At 47.4% G+C, this 18,988-nt stretch overlaps 1 protein-coding gene across 1 annotated transcript in view; it reads right to left on the bottom strand.

The window, feature by feature from the left end:
- Med27 (mediator complex subunit 27) overlaps positions 1-18,988 on the bottom strand; it is a 172,460-nt gene that overhangs the window by 94,715 nt on the left and 58,757 nt on the right. The window contains exon 3 of the mRNA XM_032902936.1: positions 16,951-17,081. Within this exon, the coding sequence (XP_032758827.1) occupies positions 16,951-17,081 (131 nt within the window). The remainder of the gene's footprint in view (positions 1-16,950; positions 17,082-18,988) is intronic.

An 18,988-nucleotide genomic window follows, 5' to 3' on the forward strand; every position in this document is an offset into this window, starting at 1 on the left:
AGAGGCTGGGGAACATGCATGTAGATAAATGGAAACCTCAGGTTGGGACTCAGTCTATCCAGAAGCTGTGCAGTTTGGGCGGATCCTTTTATCTACCACATATCCTAAACCCACTGATAAACAGCAGTTTCTTGAGCTGCTCTCTGTGGAGCGTTTCTTTCTTTTTCAAACCCTATCTGCCATGTTGGAAGATGGAGTCAAGCAAAGCACACAGCCTTGTCCTGGGGACCAAGGGGAGCAAATCCTGGTGTTCCAGCACCAGAGCTGAGCAAGAGCAGAGCCAGCAGTCAAGCATCTCATTCAAGCTCAAGGCCCACTGCAGAGCCAACTACGGCTGACATGAGTTCCTAGGGACCTCAAGTTTTGTTGAGGGGGATACATGGGTGCTTGCACAGATGGGGTAAAACTCAGATCAACATACCTGACGGTCTACTCAACAACCATTTGGAGTCCTTTGTGGGTAAAGCCCACCAGTGTAGGGAAGGCCCAACGGTCTGGCCGGCTGCTGCTCCACTCCCAGCCATACTGTATCAGAGGCAATACTGCAACACTGGAGATCAGGGTCTGCCTGAAGGATCAGGGACGTGGAGCACCTTATCTATTTTGTTCACTACTCTAGCCTCTGCAGAAACCAGAGGCCTCTCCAGGCTCCTGGAGGACTGGAGATCATTATAAGCCCACAAGGCAGAGGGCCTCACTGTAAACCATGTCAGACGAGAAGCATTTTTGTCAATGTCACCACTGAAGGTTGGCAAAGCCACTTCAGAGTGAATGTATTTTCTTTCCTTATCTCAATCAAACATAGACTCAAGCCCAGTTCATGTTCTTCGGAATGTACATAGCTTAAGATTTTCTTCTTTGGGAAAGTTCTACTACCCTTTGCCACAATAAAAGCCCACCATGGCTGTGCCTGTCCTCTCCCAAGACTTCACCTATGGCTAAGCAAAGGAATCCAACATGGCCAACTGAAAGAGAAAGAAAAGGCCCAAGTGGTCTACAGATGGGTCATCTGATAAGGGATCAGCAGCCAAAAGTACATATCAGCTGACTTACAGATCCAGGGGGTTGGCTTCAAAAATCAGCAATGAGGGGAAGCTGCCCAGAGGTTAGGACAACAGTAGTACAGCAATACTGTACATCCCACAGGAGTAGTAGCAAAGGTTATGTGATACATGGTCTCATGGGTGGCCCACTTAGATCAGTAAGTCAGGACAAGGACTGAAGTAGACATGTGCATGGGCACATAGGGAATGGGAAGGGTGGAAGAACCCACATATTATCATCAACCCACAAGGAAAAGGCACTGGCAGCTAGTAGACAGACTCCCAGCCCACTGTTTGCCCAATGTATCCATTCAAGGTGGCAGAAATGGGCTGAACATGAACACATCCTTCTTGAAGTGATCTGGCTACTGATGCCAATCCGCACTGCCGGCAAGAGAGACTGATACTGAGTGGCCAAGACAGGTTACTCCTCAAGGAGGCCAATCAACATCTGCTTGGTGAAGCTGATGAGCTGACATCTTCTAGCAGTCACAAGACTGATGTCTGTGATGCCAGGACATCACTATGTAAAGATGAGGTACCATCCCCCACGATACAGGATAGGGATCAGAGAGGATCAGTAGGATGCTGTGCCTCTGGGGGAAAGAATACACAGGTCTGGGAGTCAAGGGGAACCAAGAGAAATGTCTCTACACTCAGAAGTGACTTGGAGCATCCCTTTCCTGGGACCATATATTTTGACCAGGGGGAATGCAGTTCCACTGTATCGTGGTATAGCTGTTTCCTGGGTACTCTGCAATCCTGGTCTTAGAATCTGTAGGAGTACAGGGGTGTCAATATCTTGCCTCAGCACTGGCTCTGAGAAGGAGGCAGTGGAATGAGGTGAAATCCAGGTGTCGACCCTCATGGTGTCCTAGTATACTCACCCATTGTGACTCTAGGCGCCTGGTCTTAGAGGGGCCTGGTGATGGGGGCTCAGGTGTGTCAAGAATGAAGCTGTGTGCCTCCCTGGGCCACTTCTGCAGCTAACGGTGAGCAGACTCCAGAATGATAGCTCAGCAGCTGAGCGTCAGTGACAGCAACAGCATTCACCATTGGAGTTGGGAGGTTGCGTGAGTATGCTTCTGGGGGTGGGAAATCAATGACTAGCTTTCTGACACACCACTCTGTGGTACCAGAATTGAGACTGATACAGAGCAGGGTTGGTGACATTCAGCTTAGAATCCTCTCTAGGAAGCCCCTGTGGCCAGCTTGGGGGCAGTCATCTGCCAGCTGTCAGCTCCTTCAGCACCTGCCCCAGCTGCATGCAGAAGCCTCACTGCAGTGGAGCCTTCTTGGAGCCCCTGCAGCTTCTGACTGAGTGAAGTAGGATACAGAAGGGCACCTCCTCTGAGCACCAGGCAATGGCTCCAGACATTTCCCGGGAGATCAGGGCCCTGTTGGATGTAGGCGAACTGTTGTCCCATGGCTTAGACCCCCTAATAAATACACCATACCTCAGCACCCATGCCTTGTACACCTAACATGTGAGGCTGCCAGAATTCTCACACCCAGTTCTGCATCAGCGACTGTGGACAGAGTGTGAGTGCCAGTGTCAGCACACCTACAGCTGAAGAGAGTGACTGCATCTTCAGAATGACTCATTTTTCCCTCTGTGGCTTTGGCCAGTGAGCTGTCATCTCACTCCTTGGACTGTAAAGCTATAAATCTAGACTCATTTGTAGCACAGAAGTATCTGTCCATCCTGGCTGATAAAGTACTGCCTCTGCCAAAAAGCAGTGTGGCAGCGGGCAAAGCTCCAGGGCCACCAGGCACACTGAAGCATGAAGCTCTGCACGAGAGGGGCCATGCCCTGCCACCTGCAGAGAACCTGAGCCACCGGCTTGACACTGGGTTCACAGACAGGCCTCCAGCAAGTGGGCAGATGACCTCTAAGAACAGCACAGCAAAGCAGAGGAAGGGTTCAGAGACCATGCAAGATCGTGGGGAAAGACAGACGTAACTGGGTTCTACATCCCGGATTTGTCTGCCTCTCATAATCCATCTTAGGAGGGTGCAAGCAGGGCTATTCTTATAAAACCTCAGGAACTCAGATGAGTTCTCTGCAGCCGGAGTTTCTCTAACCCAGGAGGAAGGGGAAGCGATGCCTCCTGGCTCTTCCGGTCTGAATTTTATGGTGCCCCAAATATGCTTCCTCAACAATACAGAAGTTCCTTTGGTGTGAGGACAGTTCTGCATAGTGTCTACATGTCTGCTGAACAAACTGTATTGAATTAATTGGTCATAAGGGACCTCTAAATTCTAAGTGTTCCTTTGTTAAAAATAAAAATCTGCCAAAAAACATATTTTTGAGAAAACCCATTCTAGCCCACATGTAATGTGGAAAGTCAGATCTGTGCACAGCCTGTGGGGGTAAGGTCCATTTCAACTGACAGGAAGAGGTTTAGAGGAGGGAGAAAATGCAGTTGGTAGCTTCAACTTAATGGATTACATAATTTCACTGCTATAATTTTCCAACATGTCCAAGTCTTCCCCCGCCCCCCACTTCAAATCATCTTCTTTTTGTTGTGTGGGGAGAAGGGCTCTCTAGAAGAGCCATGTTTGGGAATCATGTTCACAGTGTTGGTAAGAACAAAGTAAATGTTATGGTGAGCTTATGAGAGAATTATAGGGCTTTGTCTTCAGAACACCATGATGCCCTGCAATTCCCTCTGAAGGCAAGAAATCCTCAGATTTAACCACCACACAGGGAGCTGGAAAAGCTGTCATGAAGAAAGTCCCTAAAGCCAAGAGTCACAGCCCTTCAATGGTGTGCCTGAGCTCCAGAACATATTGGGAAAGAGACCTAAGGACATGCATGGCACTTTAGGAGTTTCTCTGCAGAATGGACAAAAGAAAAACTAGGGCTGCCCTGTCCCATGTGTGTATCCTCCGTAGTTCAAGATTAAGCTGTTTTCAATCTGATCTGAGGCCAAGTCTTGTTACAGAAGGTTAAGGATGAGGTCACTGGGCTATGAGGTCACTAGGTGAAAGGTGAGCAGGGGAGTATCTGCTTAGCAAGCCTTACTCTGATTGCAAGGAAGTTTACTGGCCCCCTACTTCTTATTCAGCACCCAGCAACCTGCATGGCAGGCAACAGGTTTTCTTCTCTGAATCATGAAAGTGACCACAAAGTGGAACTTAGTGCAAATACATGAGAATTATGTCAATTTAAGCCAGGCACAGTGGCCCTCGGGATCCTAGCTCTCGGGAGGCAAAGTGGGAGATTCACCACAAATCTGAGGCCAGCTTGATCTATATAGTGATCTAGACCAGCAGGGACAGCAAGACGGGTTTCAATTAACAAACAAAATTAAACAAAAAGAATTGCAATAGCATGAATTTAGACATCAGTGGCTCAAAAATTAGTAGGTATTCTTATAGAAAAAAAAATCAAAGCAAACTTGCTAGCTGCCTGTCGTTACCACCAACAGCCACTCCAGACCACAGCTATCACAGCTCCCCAGGAAGGAGGACAGCAAGAGCTCAAAGCTAAGGAACAGAAAACACACAGGCAAAGCTCTGTGTTTAGACCCCTGCACATTTTGGTTTTCATCTGTTTCCTCTGGAACCGCCATGGCAGCTGAGGGGATGATGAGCACACAGTAGGTACTCAGCAAATAATCAACCATAGATCTGCAATAACAGTGCCTCTTTGAAGCCAACAAAGGAAATGCTGACCTGCCTTTTGACCGACCTAACAAAAGGCCTGGCCTTGCCTACACTTCACCAAAGAAGATACCTTGGTGTTTAGTTAGCATCAGTGGTTATAGGGAAATGCCTGCTAGAGCTTCAAGGAGACTCCATTGCACCCCTACTCACACATCTGTTGCTATCAGCCATGAAGAGCACGGGTGAGGAGGGGGGAACACGGGTGAGGGGTGGAGAACCTGGACCCTCAAACCTTGCTGCTAGGGATATGAAGTGATACAACTTCTTTGGAAAATAGTTTATCAACTTCTTAAAAAGTTAAACATATCTACAATGTGACCAAGATACTGTAATCCAAATCCTTTTTTTTTTTTTTTTTTTTTTTTTTTTTTTTGGGCTGGGGACCTTGCAACTCCAGGGCCTTGGCGCTTCCTGGGCAAATCCAAGATAAATGTAATCCAAATCCTTATACAGGAAAACAGAAGCGTATGTCCATGTGAAAGGTCAGAATGGCTTTGTTCGCAGCATCCAAGCATCCCAACTGTCATCCAGACAAAGGGACGAACTGTGGGATAATCAGTATTATACAGTAGCAAACAGAAATGATTTGTACAGGCGACAGTAGGCTCAATCTCAAAGGTCATGCCAAGTGACAAAGACAGATTTTTAAAAAAGAGGGCATATGTTATATAGCTTCATCAACATAAAGTTCTAGGAAATACAAACTAATTTACAGGAAGAATGATAAGGGGGTATGTGGCAATAATTGAGTTGGGAAAAAATTTTCATTTTGATTATTGCAAAGATTATTATAGTATTTCACAATTTAAATACATATGATTTACCACAAAATACAGCTATTAAATAAGAGCTATAGAGAAAAATATACATTGTATCTACAATAAACTAAACTGTCACATGTATACAAACACACGCATATACACGTTTAGTGTTAAAAATCTAAATTGTATGCTTGTGATTTTATAAATATACTAAATCTCAATACCCACAGGGCAGTGCAGCATGTCTAGTTATGCAGACTAACTACATAAATATTATATACAATGGCACGGTGAAGAATGAAAGTGGAGCCTGTCTTCCTGTAGTTACGGGCTAAAGCGAATGAAGGAGGTGGACAGCGTTAACAATGCACTCCTGAGCTGAACCCAGCAGGCCCATGACTGCCTCCGTGAGCCTTGCAAGCTTTCCTCACAGTGCTCCTCTCACCTGCATACTTCAGGCACTCACAGGTTCTCCAGATGCACACCCCCTACCCCCATCTCAGTAGATGAAGTAGTTCTCTGAATATCAGGTACCTGCAGGAACCCTCCTGGGAGCTGTTAATACCAGGGTGCTGGGTCTCTCTCCCAAGCATCCCGTATGGTTCCAATGGGCAGCTGTGGCTATCTCTCCTCTTTACTTGGGAGCCTGTTCTGCACTGGCCTGGCTGTCTGAGTGCCCAGGAGTGCCCACACCCCTGCTTCTACCCTCAACAACACATTCCACTACCTTCACCACGCCTCCAGACAGAAGGAAAATATCCAATTCTTTCCACACTAGACCCAATTCAAGAGATTTATGTCCCAGCAAGCTACAAGTCAATATGACAGGGGCAGCAAACAGTGTGTTTTACTGCTGAGAACTCCCATGTGTACATCTACTGGCAGTGAGTGCTGGGTGAGCTGGTGTCACAAGACCAGAGTCCATTCTGCCCTAAGTGACTCCAGCTGAGACACAGCCACTGCCTCCTTAGGCCTGATCTCAAGCGGTCACTGTGCCTGTGAGTCTCTGGAGTCTTCAGAAGTGAACAGAAAACCTGGCTGTCTGCTTCTCCATGGCTTTTAGGCTACACGGTGACCCTTGTGACTTCCTTTTACCTATAGCTTACTAATGGCCAGTGTAGCAGAAAGAGAGAGAGAGAAAAAAAAGCAGCACCCCAGGAGGTCACAGGAACTGCTTTCCAGCCCAGGCAGAACAGGATTTCAAAGACTCACTTACACCCGGCTTTACTTGGGAACCCCATGGTGTGAAAAGCAGAAAATCCTAGGCTCAGCTCTTTGTTATGCAAAAGAAACAAATACCCTTTACTCTCAATTACTTTATCATGTCTGCTGTTGGAAGACTTGTACTAAGCAAAATTCAACATATAATGAAGCCATAGCTTTCTTTACTGTGATTCTGACTTGATGCAATGCTTTAAAAGGACCAGAGCCTATCTGATAAGCCTCTAGGAACCACCCATTCTTTTCTCCCTTTGCCCTGTAATGGCCAGTGATGTAATAGCCACAGCAGACAGCTGTCTTCCTGGATAAAATCACCTTGTAAAGGAGAAATGCAATTAGAGGGCGCAATGAAATATCATTTTAAACTGATTCTGCAGGCTGCCACGTCCCACTCACGGTTTAACGGCTAGGTTCTTTATTACTGTTCCCTAGTCTGTGCGACTGCTCTGTGATTCAGTGTCTACAGAAGACAGAGGTTCTTAGTTCTGTCTGTGTTACATGTAGTCTGAGACAAATACAGGACATGGCAGGGCTGGGGCCAAAGCTTGTCCCTGAGGGCTGTAGGTGCCCATGCTGACCAGAGCTGGGCACTAATGGCTTCAGGTTTCTGTGAGGTCAATGGGGCAGCATGTGACAGAGTTGTCACCATAGCTCAGTGGTCTCCCTTGCCGCCTGTCACTTGTCTTACGCACTCCCCTAGAGTCACAACGGTATCGTAAAGGTTTCAGACACACTATCCCCCATCATCCACGGCTTTGCTGTCTGCTGCTTTAGGTTCCAGCAGTCAACCACAGTCTGAAACATCTTCAGATAAACAATGTGGCATCCCAGAATTTACATTCCAAGAACCCTTACTCAACCTACGCTGACAGCCTGAACTTGCCAAAGAGAAGCTGGAAAGGGCTCCTGTAAGTGAAATAGCAGTTTCCAACTTGATTTAAAAAAGTAAAAACATGCTGAGGTTCCTAAGATCTGTGGCAACAAGAGCCTTCTGTCTGTGAAACTGGGAAGAGAACACGCTGCTCTCCCACTGTGTCAACGTGGATTAGGCTTCATCACACATGGGCTCATATGGAAAAATGCACTTGGACTCCTGAAATTCAGTACTCAGTTTCCATTATCTGTGAACATTCTGCAGATAAGGGCATGAGTGTACACATGAACACAGGCAAGAGTACAGAGAGCCTGACAGACAAGCAGCACATACACAAGACGGTCTCATGACCCCACTCCAATAGCAGTGGTATGCTGACCACATGCTTGGCAACAGGATGCTAGAGTATTTAAGGTAAATGTGGCCCATCCATCACTCTGTCTGAGGTTTGTGAGCACCTCAAGCTGCACATGCCTTGAAAGGAATGCTTCCTCTCTCCCTCTGTTTACAAACCCTTTCTGCCATGATGTTCCTGGTCTGGCCATCCACACCTCACCTGCTCTGAGTGGAAAAGGACACAGGAGTGCATGGAGAGCAGATCAAAGGTCCCAACAGAGGCCAGATGGGGTGGGGGTTGGGAACATCAGGGGTCGAGAGGCAGTCCTCTGAGCTCGAGGAACCAGAACCCCTCTGGCTGAAACAAGGAGCAAAGTTCTGCCATATGTCTCCAGTACTACAGTCCCGACAAGCTACAGATTTTGGTCTGTGGCTATTAGCTGAATGGAACACAGTTCTCTCAAGCGAAGAGAAGCAGCTTTTACAACATATATGCTAATGAATTGCAACGATATAGAGCATTTAAAACAAAATGTCCCTATATTTATTCTCCACGGACAGATTTTTGCATTAATATTTATGAGGGATTCCTCGTTTATTTCTCCCAGAGACTTTTCTCCTGCCCAAAGAGAGGGGATAAAAGATAAGTAACACGAACCAATTATCTTTTAAACAGCTACAAAGGACTAGCTTATTCATCTGCAACCTGCCACTTGATTCATCTTCCTAATATACCACTTGCCACATACTGGGCCCTGCTTGCCAGCCCCAAGGGCCTGCTCTTCAACAGTGTTAAGGCTGGCTTTTGGGCCCACTCCTCTGTGAAAGGTTCCAAGTTCAATCCCTGCACCCTTCCCCTACACTCCTCTTCTGTCTAAATAGCCCTTGGTTCCTGGCCACTTAAACACTCAGTACTTACAGGCACACTTCACCATGAGTCCTGGGTACTGCAATCACACCTAAAATGTCTTGTAAGCATTGTTGGGAAGGTAGGAGGTGACTCAGTCGTTAAAGTAGGTGCCACACAGGCATGAGGATCTGAGTTCGATCCCCAGCACCTATATAAAAAGCTGGGCATGCTCCATATTTATAATCACACCACTAGGGAGAGAGACACAGTCGGATGATGCCAAGAGCTAACAGCCAGACACCCTAAGAGAATAAAGAGCACCTCAGTACCAGGAAACGACCCTGACTCCAAAACCAAGGTGGACACCAGAGGTTGAACTCTGCTCTCCACAAACACGTGCCCACGTGCCCGCGCACATGCGTGCGCGCGCGCACACACACACACACACACACACACACACACACACACACACACACAGACAGTGAGAGACACAGATACACAGAGACACAGAGAAAGGTGTTGGGTACCATGGAGAAGCCTGGGCTTTAAAAACCCTTACTGGATGAGGAGTGAGAGAGCACTCTTTTCTGCACAGGAACCGCATCACATTACATCTTCCCTCCATCCCAGAGACTCAGTCTCTGTCCTCTTCTACCTACCATTAACACAAGGGCATGAGCCTAACAAGGTTTATGGGCTTGTCTCTCCTCAAGCGGAGACTCTAAAGAGCAATAAGGAGAGAGAGCCACAAGGCGGGCAATTCCACACCTTTGGCCTCAAATGCTCTCCAAGTCTGTTTCAATAGCCCTGGGAAATTAGCGGGTGCAAGCAGCGGCAAAGATGGAGTGACATAATGTTTGGGTTGTCACAGCCCAGTAAGCGAGGCTAGGTAGAGAAAGGCCCTGTGCTCGCCCTAGCCCCTGGGAGGCTGAGTGTCTAGACCTGCCTCAAAAGCTCTGGAGACCAGATGCAGCTCTGCCGGGCTTCCTTTCTGTTCCTGGGTTGAGATGGCCGGTCAGCCACAGTTATAAACATAGCTGGCTCTGGCAGTGTTCCTATCAATATCTTTGCCTTTGCATGTGAACTGGGTAAAAGGAATAAACTGAAAATTACTGTGTCTACAAGAGAGGGTAGCAGGAGGCTGCAGGGTCTGAGGTTCCTGTAAAGGCAACCCTGGCTCTCTCAACCCACTCTTCACACTCAGGAGACCAAACAGACGGACATGGACTAGACTCTTCTTCATGTACTGGAGCTCTAACTCCATTCCGCATGCTTGTGCAGCGGCTCTTTGCCCTCTGGGCGTCTCCCCAGCCCATGTAAGCTGTTTCTGAGGAAGGCCTGGGACTGCTAGCCAGTCTTGGAGGAGAAGGGCAGAAGTCCTGAGTCAGAAGCTCAGACATAACGGTGTTAATAACTGAGCCCCAGCAGCAACAGTTATTGGAAACTGATCTCCTCCTTATTAATATGGTCCCGCAATGGAGAGAAAAGATCTCTCCATGTTCTAGAATGCAAACAATGTTTTAATCTTTAATTATATTCTCAATTTCAGCTCTTCTGGAGAACTGCAGCCACCTAGGCCTAGGATTATTTCTTTATTACACAGCCTCTCTGTGGTATTTAATGAATATTGTTACTTAATGCTTGCCAATGGGGGAAAGAAGGGCTTAGTGAATTTCTACCTAAGTTTTGACGACTTTCCCCCAAACTTTTATCTGCATGCTTCCCTCCTCTGTGGGACAGCAGCACAGGCCAAACACTTGCTCTGCCACAGCCCCAGTGCAGGCTGAGGCTGCTGTAAGCTGTGCAAAGCCTCGACAGAGGGACAGTCAGAGGCTATGCTATTGGCTGTGCTCAGGTCAACTAAACTCAGCTCTGATTCAGGCACCTGTCACCAACAAGGCAATGAATTTAATGTAAATTAATCACCATATAACATATTCTATCCTCAACAAAATAATCTCAGGAGTGAAAAACAATCCACGATGCCACCATCACACAGGATGTAAGCTCATGGTCACTGTGGACATGACTTTATAGTAGTGCTGCAAATTTTTGGACTTCACAGCTGCTGATGGGGACAAAGCTAGAAAAGAAAACAAATCCTCCCTCTTATAAAGGTCTTAGAGTGGCAAGAGGCAGAGAGCCACAGGACAGCCTCCCACACAAGCACTGCCTTTGGTGGATGACACACCAGTGGCCCAAGCAGCCCTCACTCATCCCTCACTCCCACCAAGGACACGCAACAGCACCGCTCTGCTCCCTGGTGTTTCTACACTAAACAAAAGGCAATGCGAGCCTTCTGAGAACAAAGCTACCATGGGGAGCCATGAGTGGGTGATCTTGGGAGCCAGGCACACATAGTGGTAGCAGGAGACTCAAGTCCCAAAGCAAAATCAGTGGCACAGAGAAGGCCCTGTGTTTAAGTACACGTGAGTGTGGCGCCATTCTCTCCCTGCCCCGAGTTGATGGCACTTCTTTCCAGCAACTGCACTGCACACGTTTGCCACAGTGATGCTATTACGCAAACACATGTGGTGTGAAGATGGCTCCTAAAGGTCTTACACAATACACATTGAGGAAGGGTCACTTGGCAGCTCGGCGGCTCAAAGGATGTCAAAAATACACCATTTGGCCTCCAATGGGACGAGGCACTGACACACACAACGAGAGTGAATCTAAAAGCTCCATATTGAGCAAATGGGAGACAGATGCCACAGCCTGCACTCCACTGTTGCCGTTCTAGAGACAAACCGGAGCAAACAGCAGAGACCACACAGGCTGCAGAGAAAAGAGGAGACAAGGCATGAGCTCTGAGAGCCTGGCTGCCAAGCAGAGCAGGGTGAGATGGGAATCAGCAGGGAAAGGTGGTTCGGAGACAGGGTTCCTGCAGGAGATGGTTTTGAACCAGTATGCTTTGTTTACTAAGAGGAGCAAGACAAGGAAAGGAAACCCTGACAAACATAAAAGGAAGACCAAAGGAGAACTAGCACAGGGCGAGCAACCAGCAGAGAATGGCTTGTTCCTCTCAAGGAAGGCCTTAAAGGAACGGTGCTCTGATTCCACAGGCAGGATCTTTTCAGACAAGAAAATGTGGTGAAAAGATGCTGCTAGCCCTGCCTACATGGCATAGTGGTAGTATTTTCAAAAAGAACCTTTCAGAGAAACTAGTTTACCCTCACACCTAAATGAGGCTGAGGCATGCTGGGTTGGATCCTTCAGCCTGACCACACAAATCCAAACTAGCATCCCATGGTAATAGAGAAGCACAGCCAAGCCCGCTATAGCTACACCTGATGGATACTAAATACAGGTCTCTCAGAACAGGACTCACAGACCAATCAAATAAGACACAAGCCAGCCTCAATCCAATGAGGGGGTCAGAGGTACAGCAATGTTTCCATAGCAACAGGGAGACAGCCTCTTTTGATGGAGCAGCACCCCTTCTGCCAGCAGCATCACTGAGCGGGAGCACTCAGGATGGCTGTGAATGCACTCCATTTTCCCCTCTTTACAAGCTTCTTCGGATGAGGGTGGAAGGGGTGAGAAGTTTCGGGAGTGAGGGGGGCGGTGAGTCTTCAGCACTCACTCATTCTGTGGAGCACAGGAGCAACCAAGTGTGCAGGCGACTACTGTTCAAGCACATTCTGCAACTGTCCCACATTCCTGTTCACGGCTACTGCACAGCTCAGCAGGGCCAGTACAGAGGGTGCAAGAGGGGGCAATCCCGGGAAGTCCTGGCTGCTCTCTTCACTGGTTAAGGCCCACCTAACCTTGGAAACTTAGAAGTCTGGTCAAGCTGGAAGGAGGGAAACCTGGTAAAACTTCATGGGTCTGAAGTGGATCTTCCTTAGCACCTGACATAGGACTCTCGCTCAGGAACATGTCTACAAACATCCTCCCCTCTCCTTTAAAAGCACCAAGAAAAATCAAAGTCTGGTTCCACAGAAGTCCAACCTGGGGAGCCACTGAATTTAGCAGGCTTCAGAGTACAGGTGTACCTAAAGCAGCCATACCACACACAGGCAGTCTTATCCCAGGCCAGATGCTGACTTCCCTAACACAGCATCGAAGGATCCCTTCTTCAGCTAACTTCCACACTCAGTTCACTCTAGCAGCTCCTCATACCATGAGGACAAGTGCAGCTAGGATGGAATTACATGCAAGTGACCAGGAGGTGTAGAAGAGAGCCCACAGGACCTCAGGGGAGGTAAGCGACCCTACCCCCTTCTTCCGTGAGGGAATGTCAACAGCCAAGCCTGGTCTTGAGGGTCTCTTACAGCAGGACAAGGCTACTACTGCTGGCTACTCTGCTCGGAGGATAGCCTTTACAATAGCACCTGACCTGACAGGGGTCTTGTCTAGCACAGGACCCGGTACACACTCATATGATGCCCTGTGACTCATCTGTCCCCATCTCTAATCTCCTGAAAGCAGAAGTGCACCTCAGCCCTCTCTGAAGCTCCTGCTTGGTGCAGACTGGGACACTTGTGGGTCTAAGTAAACGGACCTCACAGGGGTCTGTCTGCTCTTAGCCACCCTTCCCTGCAGTGTCTTTCCACTGGGTGCTTTTAAATCCTGTCCACATTTTTCTTGCCACTTTCTCTTTCACAAAGGACAGTTTGTGCCCTCCTGTTGAATGCCATTAGCACTCAGTGACTTATCTCTGATGAACAGGATAGTGGACAACAGACACTCTGAGGCTAAGTCAGAAAAGGACAACCTCCTCTTGGCCCATCCTTTAGTCGGCTGCATTTGGAGAAGCCAGTGCCATACCTGAGGACACTCAAGAAGCCTGTGGTGTGGGAAATACTACCTCCTATCATGAGCCAACAGTGGCTGGCTTGCTGCTGAACTCTTAGAATGTTCAAATGAGACACCAGCCAGAGCCATAGTCAGAGAGCTCAGCTGGGGTCACTGCGTGACCTTGGTGACCTGAACTGAGCTGAGCCCTTGATGATTATGGCCTTAGCTAAGTCTCAGTAGAACACTCTAAGAGACAGAGTCAGACCTGTCCAGGCAAGCTACTCTCAGAACCCTGACCTAGGATGACAAGACAGAGGATGCCTCTTAAAACTAACATTATCATCAGGGGCAATTTATCTAAATTTGAGAGTGGTGGGTTGGGGGTAAGTGACAGTTAGCTAATATGACAACCTTGGATGCTTCATAGGGGCTCAGGAATTTTCTTAAAGGCAAAGTGAACCTATGATGATCATGCGTTTTTAAAAAAAGTGTTGTGATTGGGACTCTTGTATAAGATGGCATGACTATTACACTATTAATATGCATATGGCATGACTGTTACACTATTAACATGCATATGTCTGAGTACTTCAGAGACCACGCCATGCTGCCTTCGTAAGACACTAGCACAGAAAAGTGGGGAAGATCTCAATTCCATCGTTTTTGGAAAGTTTTGCTTATTAAAAAGATCTCCTCTGGGCTGGAGAGATGGCTCAGTCATTAAGAGCACTGACTGCTCTTCCAGAGGTCCTGAGTTCAGTTCCCAGCAACCACATGGTGGCTCACAACCATCTGTAATGGGATGTGATGTCCTCTTCTGGTGCGTGTGTGCGTGTGTGCGTGCGTGCGTGCGTACGTGCGAGTATGAATGTGCATGTGTATGTGAGTGTGTGTGAGTGAGTGTGTGAGTGTGTATGAGCGTGTGTGTGTGTGTGTGTGTGTGTGTGTGTGTGTGTGTGTCTCCCTGGGACAGTGGGATGCATTTGCTTCCTTCTGTTTTTCTTTGCATCTATATTACACACCTATATATTACACACCTATATACTACACACCTATTACTTGTGGGTTGTTTTGTTGTTATTACTGTTGTTGTTTAACTTTTTACAACTGTTCATGGTTCCAGTGGGCCGCCAGCCATGTTGTGTCCTAAATTTGTAGCCAACATCAAACACAGTGAAGGGCTGTGTGGACATCTGCATATAGATCCTGCCTATGAGGCAGTTCTAAGAAGAGATTCCAGGAGGCTGAAAGCCCTACAGCTCAAAGATGAGCCGCCCGTCGATCTCTGTAGGAAATGGCTCCATGGACAGGAAATCATTCCCTGGTTGTATTCTTGGGCTGCTGTAACAACTTCTCACTTTGAAACCAAGTATTTTGAGTGATCTATTATAAATGTACGATGACAGTTGTGAACACTCCTCTCTCTCCTTCCCTTTGGCATCAGAACAGTGTCTGTTGATTGCCTTAGTGCTTAAAATAGCTTCTAAGTGTCCTCATAATAGCATGTCACCTGTAAACAGGTTTCAAGCCAATGCAAATTAACAAATGGTGAACAGATGGACCAAGAACTGACTTTTGTCAGGAGAGAGTTAGCAACAAACACTTTTTGGCTTCGGTCTTATGGGACCATTAGAAAGTCTTTCACTTCTTGCCAAACATCTTGCCTCAGTAGACAATCCATGCAGGGAAAATGACAGATTACAAGGCCCGTCAGACTTTGGGGAGCTGCATGCTGAGATGTGCAGAGTCACCGAGTCAACGGGATGCAGCAACAGAGTAACACTCCTCGAGAAGCTTTCTGCCTCTCAGCTTCTTTTCAAAGAACACAGCCCATGTATATGCATGCAGCATGCGGAGAGTGCTACTTGCCTCTGCTCGTCCTGTCTGGCTGGTGCAGGCTGTGAGAGGGTCCACAGAACACGGAGACAGCTGTGGACAGGTGCCGGCTGCTGCAGTGCCGCAGGGACCTTCCTCAGCCCTCTCTTTCCTCAAGTCTCAAGGACCGCTAGTGGGTCCTTGTTTGACCGCTCTGTTTAAGCCGGCCCCTCCTCCCACACTCTACTCCTGTTTATTCTTTTCCCAGCATTAATTATAACTGGAAACTATAGTATTAGCAGCCATCTTGCTTGTAATCACAGCTGCAAGACATGGAACCGTGTCTGGCACATAGTAGGCACAATCAGTAATTGCTAACCAGACAGACCCAGTAAGGTCTGAGTGAAGGTGAGCATCATGTCTTAGATCCTTCAAGTCTTCCGTGTAAAAATGCAGCTCTGAGCAGAGGACGGGGCAAAGGGGAGGGCAGTGAAGAGAATGACACACAGTCTCTGAAGTGTGACCCTCTCAGTTCACAGCTTGCGGGCGACTGGTGCAACAACTATTAAATGGAGTTGGAAAAGACATTCATGCTTCCTATTCTTATGCTGATCTAGGGAAATAGCTCAGTGGAAGACACACTCTTTGCAGACAAAAGACTTTGGGTTCAATCCCCAGTCCATACACTTACACTTACACACACACACACACACACACACACACACACACACACACACACACACACAACTAGCACAAACAACAGCATATGGTTTTATTTATATGAAGTTCGAGGACTGGCAAAACTGTCTTTTTGTTCTTGGACTTTTTTTGGTTTTGCTTTGAGATAGAATCTTACTACATAGCCCAAGGTAGCCTTAACCAGAGATCCCCATGCTTCAGCCTCCCACACGCTGGGATTCACAGGCACATGTCACCATACCATGCTAAAGTTAAGCATTTGAAGAAATGGGAACAATACTCAGCATAGGGTTAAAGGCAGCTTGGGTGGCAACCTGGGGCCTGCCGACTGACTCCCTTAGGGTCTGACAGGACTGACTCTGGAGCTGGTGTTTATGGGGATGGGCACAGGAAAGGAAAAGACGGTGGTTTGCTGTGCCTGTTACCCCTCCTAGGGATAACCACAAAAGCACATGGGGTACTGGGTAAAGGCAGCAGCCAGCCCAGCTCTAACTCGAGGCCAGCTTATACATGTCCTCTAGGCTTGTGCTTACCAGAATGCACACAGGTCAGCTCTACTGCTGTTCTGCCAGCTTTAGAACTGGTCTGAGGGAACAATAAGATAGGAGGTACCTAAAACTCCCAGCTGGCAAGTCATATGCCAGACACATAAACTAGGAACTATGTCACAGCTGATCCAGAAAACCTTAGGTAAGTTACACCTTCTAGTCTTATATATATATATTTTTTTTTTTCCGGAGCTGAGGGCCACCACTGAGCTAAATCCCCCAGGGCCACCACTGAGCTAAATCCCCAACCCCACTTTCTAGTCTTGATGGGGTTCTTTTAAAAAATTAAACACTGTTTGGAAGGAAACCAAAGCCTCCCCACCAACTCCAAAGGAGAACAAAGCAATGTTCACCCACGTGGAAAGCCCTCCACAAACCCTTCACTCACTGAGGCGGTAGAACCAGAGTGGTGGGCTGGGCCTTCGGTCTCCGCTTAGCAGACACACCCATCTGATTTGCAGAGCGCTTCAAGGACTGTTGATTCAGAAGGCCAGACGCTAGACCTGCATGGTATTGCAGCTGCAGAGACAAGAGAGAACACTGCATGAGCTCGGGACAGCAGGCGTTACATTATCAACCCCAGGCCATTCTGTCACCTTACACATTTTATGTTACTTCAAATACTGCTGCTAACATTCTGCTGCAAGGAATTTATTCCTAAGGTGATAATTAGATGAAGAGAAACAGAAGAAGTTGTTCCTCACGGTAACAGCACACCAATGAGAACTGGACACCACTGAAAGTGGTTGACATAGTAAAGGGCCTCACAGCACCACTGCACTGATTTAGAAACAGCAGCCGCACAGTGAACCAAGAGACACTCACAGAGGCGCTGCAGAGCACTGCACACGTCTGAACACTAGCAGAACTGGGGAGATGTGGCTGTGGAAATTTACCCAGGTGTTTCAAGGGGTGATCTGAAAGCCTGGGGCGTGTTGTGTTGCTAATAAGAGCTGGACAGTTTTCCCCAGGTAGAGTAAGTTCTGGGAACTCTTGCTTATAATGAAAGCTGAAGACTGATCCTGGGCTATAGTAAGCTAGGACCTCGGCTTGGCACACCTTTCTCTAGACCACTTTTCCCACTGGTGACGGTACAAGTGTCAGCATTAAGAGCCAGCTCAGGACTCAATCTGAGAGCGACCTGCACAAACAGACACAGGGTCAGGAGGGAATGGCAGAGACAGTAATTTCATTTCCACTCACACGGCACCGAACTGTGCAGCAGAGAGGAAGCTGCATACATGGTGTGGGCTTGGGGCCAGAACCCTTTGCTTTATTCCTGGACAAACTGCTGAGCTTGGAGGTTACTTAACACAGATCATTTCACTCCCTGTAGTATTTTGACTTCTGTGGAGGGAAGAAATGGCACTTCCTAGTTCTAACCCAGACAATGTTGCATAGAAACCCATTGTACTTTTAGTTTATGTAAAGTGGAATGCATAGATTTTAAATGTACCATTTGATGGGTTTAGACCAGTGGTTCCCAACCTGGGGGTCACAAACCCTTTGGGGGTAGAATGACCCTTTCACAGGGGTCACATAAGACCACCATAAAACACGGATATTTATATTGTGATTCATAATAGTAGCAAAATTATAGTTATTAAGTAGTAATAAAAACGATTTTATGGCTGGGGGTCACCACAACATGAGGAACTGTATTAAAGGGTCACAGCATTAGGAAGGTTGAGAATCGTTGGTTTGGACAAAAGCATAGATCTGTGTGACTAAACTCTAGACGAAAGTCTGCCAGCACTGCAGAAAGCTGCCTGGTTCCCTAGACAGACCCCCAACTTCTGCCATCCCAACATCTGGGCTGAAAACATAGTCCCCCAGTCTCACACACTGCCAAATGCAGCACAGCTCTGTGACATGTGACAGTAACCTTCTTCTGCTTTTGTAGTCTAGATCCTAAGAACTGCCATCAATCTCTCTACAATAAAATTAGCCTTGACAGGTATCCTAGTCCCAAACAGACATAAATAAAGCACTCAGATGTGCAGACGCTAAGCTGAAAACCTGGACCAAGACCATTTCTAACAACTGATATGCTTCCTCCCCTCCTCCCAAATGAAGCAGTCTTTAGAATATATATTTAGAATTAACTAAACATACAAATAGTAACTCATTCTGAATCAATTTCTTCCCAATTGCTTTTCCAAGGCATGGGCTGTCTTTGCTGAGTCGGCTGCATTGCAGCTTTTGGTAATGAAATGGTGACCACCGCACATAAAGGGCTGGGCCTAGATGCAAAGGACAATAAAGACCTGAAAAACAAATGACCTCACCTAAGGCCACTGGGCGCACACAGAAAAAACAAAGACGATTAAAATGATCTGTTTCTGCAAGTGGCTATAAAAGAGAAGCTAGCTACCCTGTGACCCAGGGAGGCAGAAATGCTGTATTTGGAGCACCCATACTTTCCA

Source organism: Rattus rattus, chromosome 5 (assembly GCF_011064425.1).
Source record: "Rattus rattus isolate New Zealand chromosome 5, Rrattus_CSIRO_v1, whole genome shotgun sequence".
Classification (NCBI taxonomy): domain Eukaryota; kingdom Metazoa; phylum Chordata; class Mammalia; order Rodentia; family Muridae; genus Rattus; species Rattus rattus.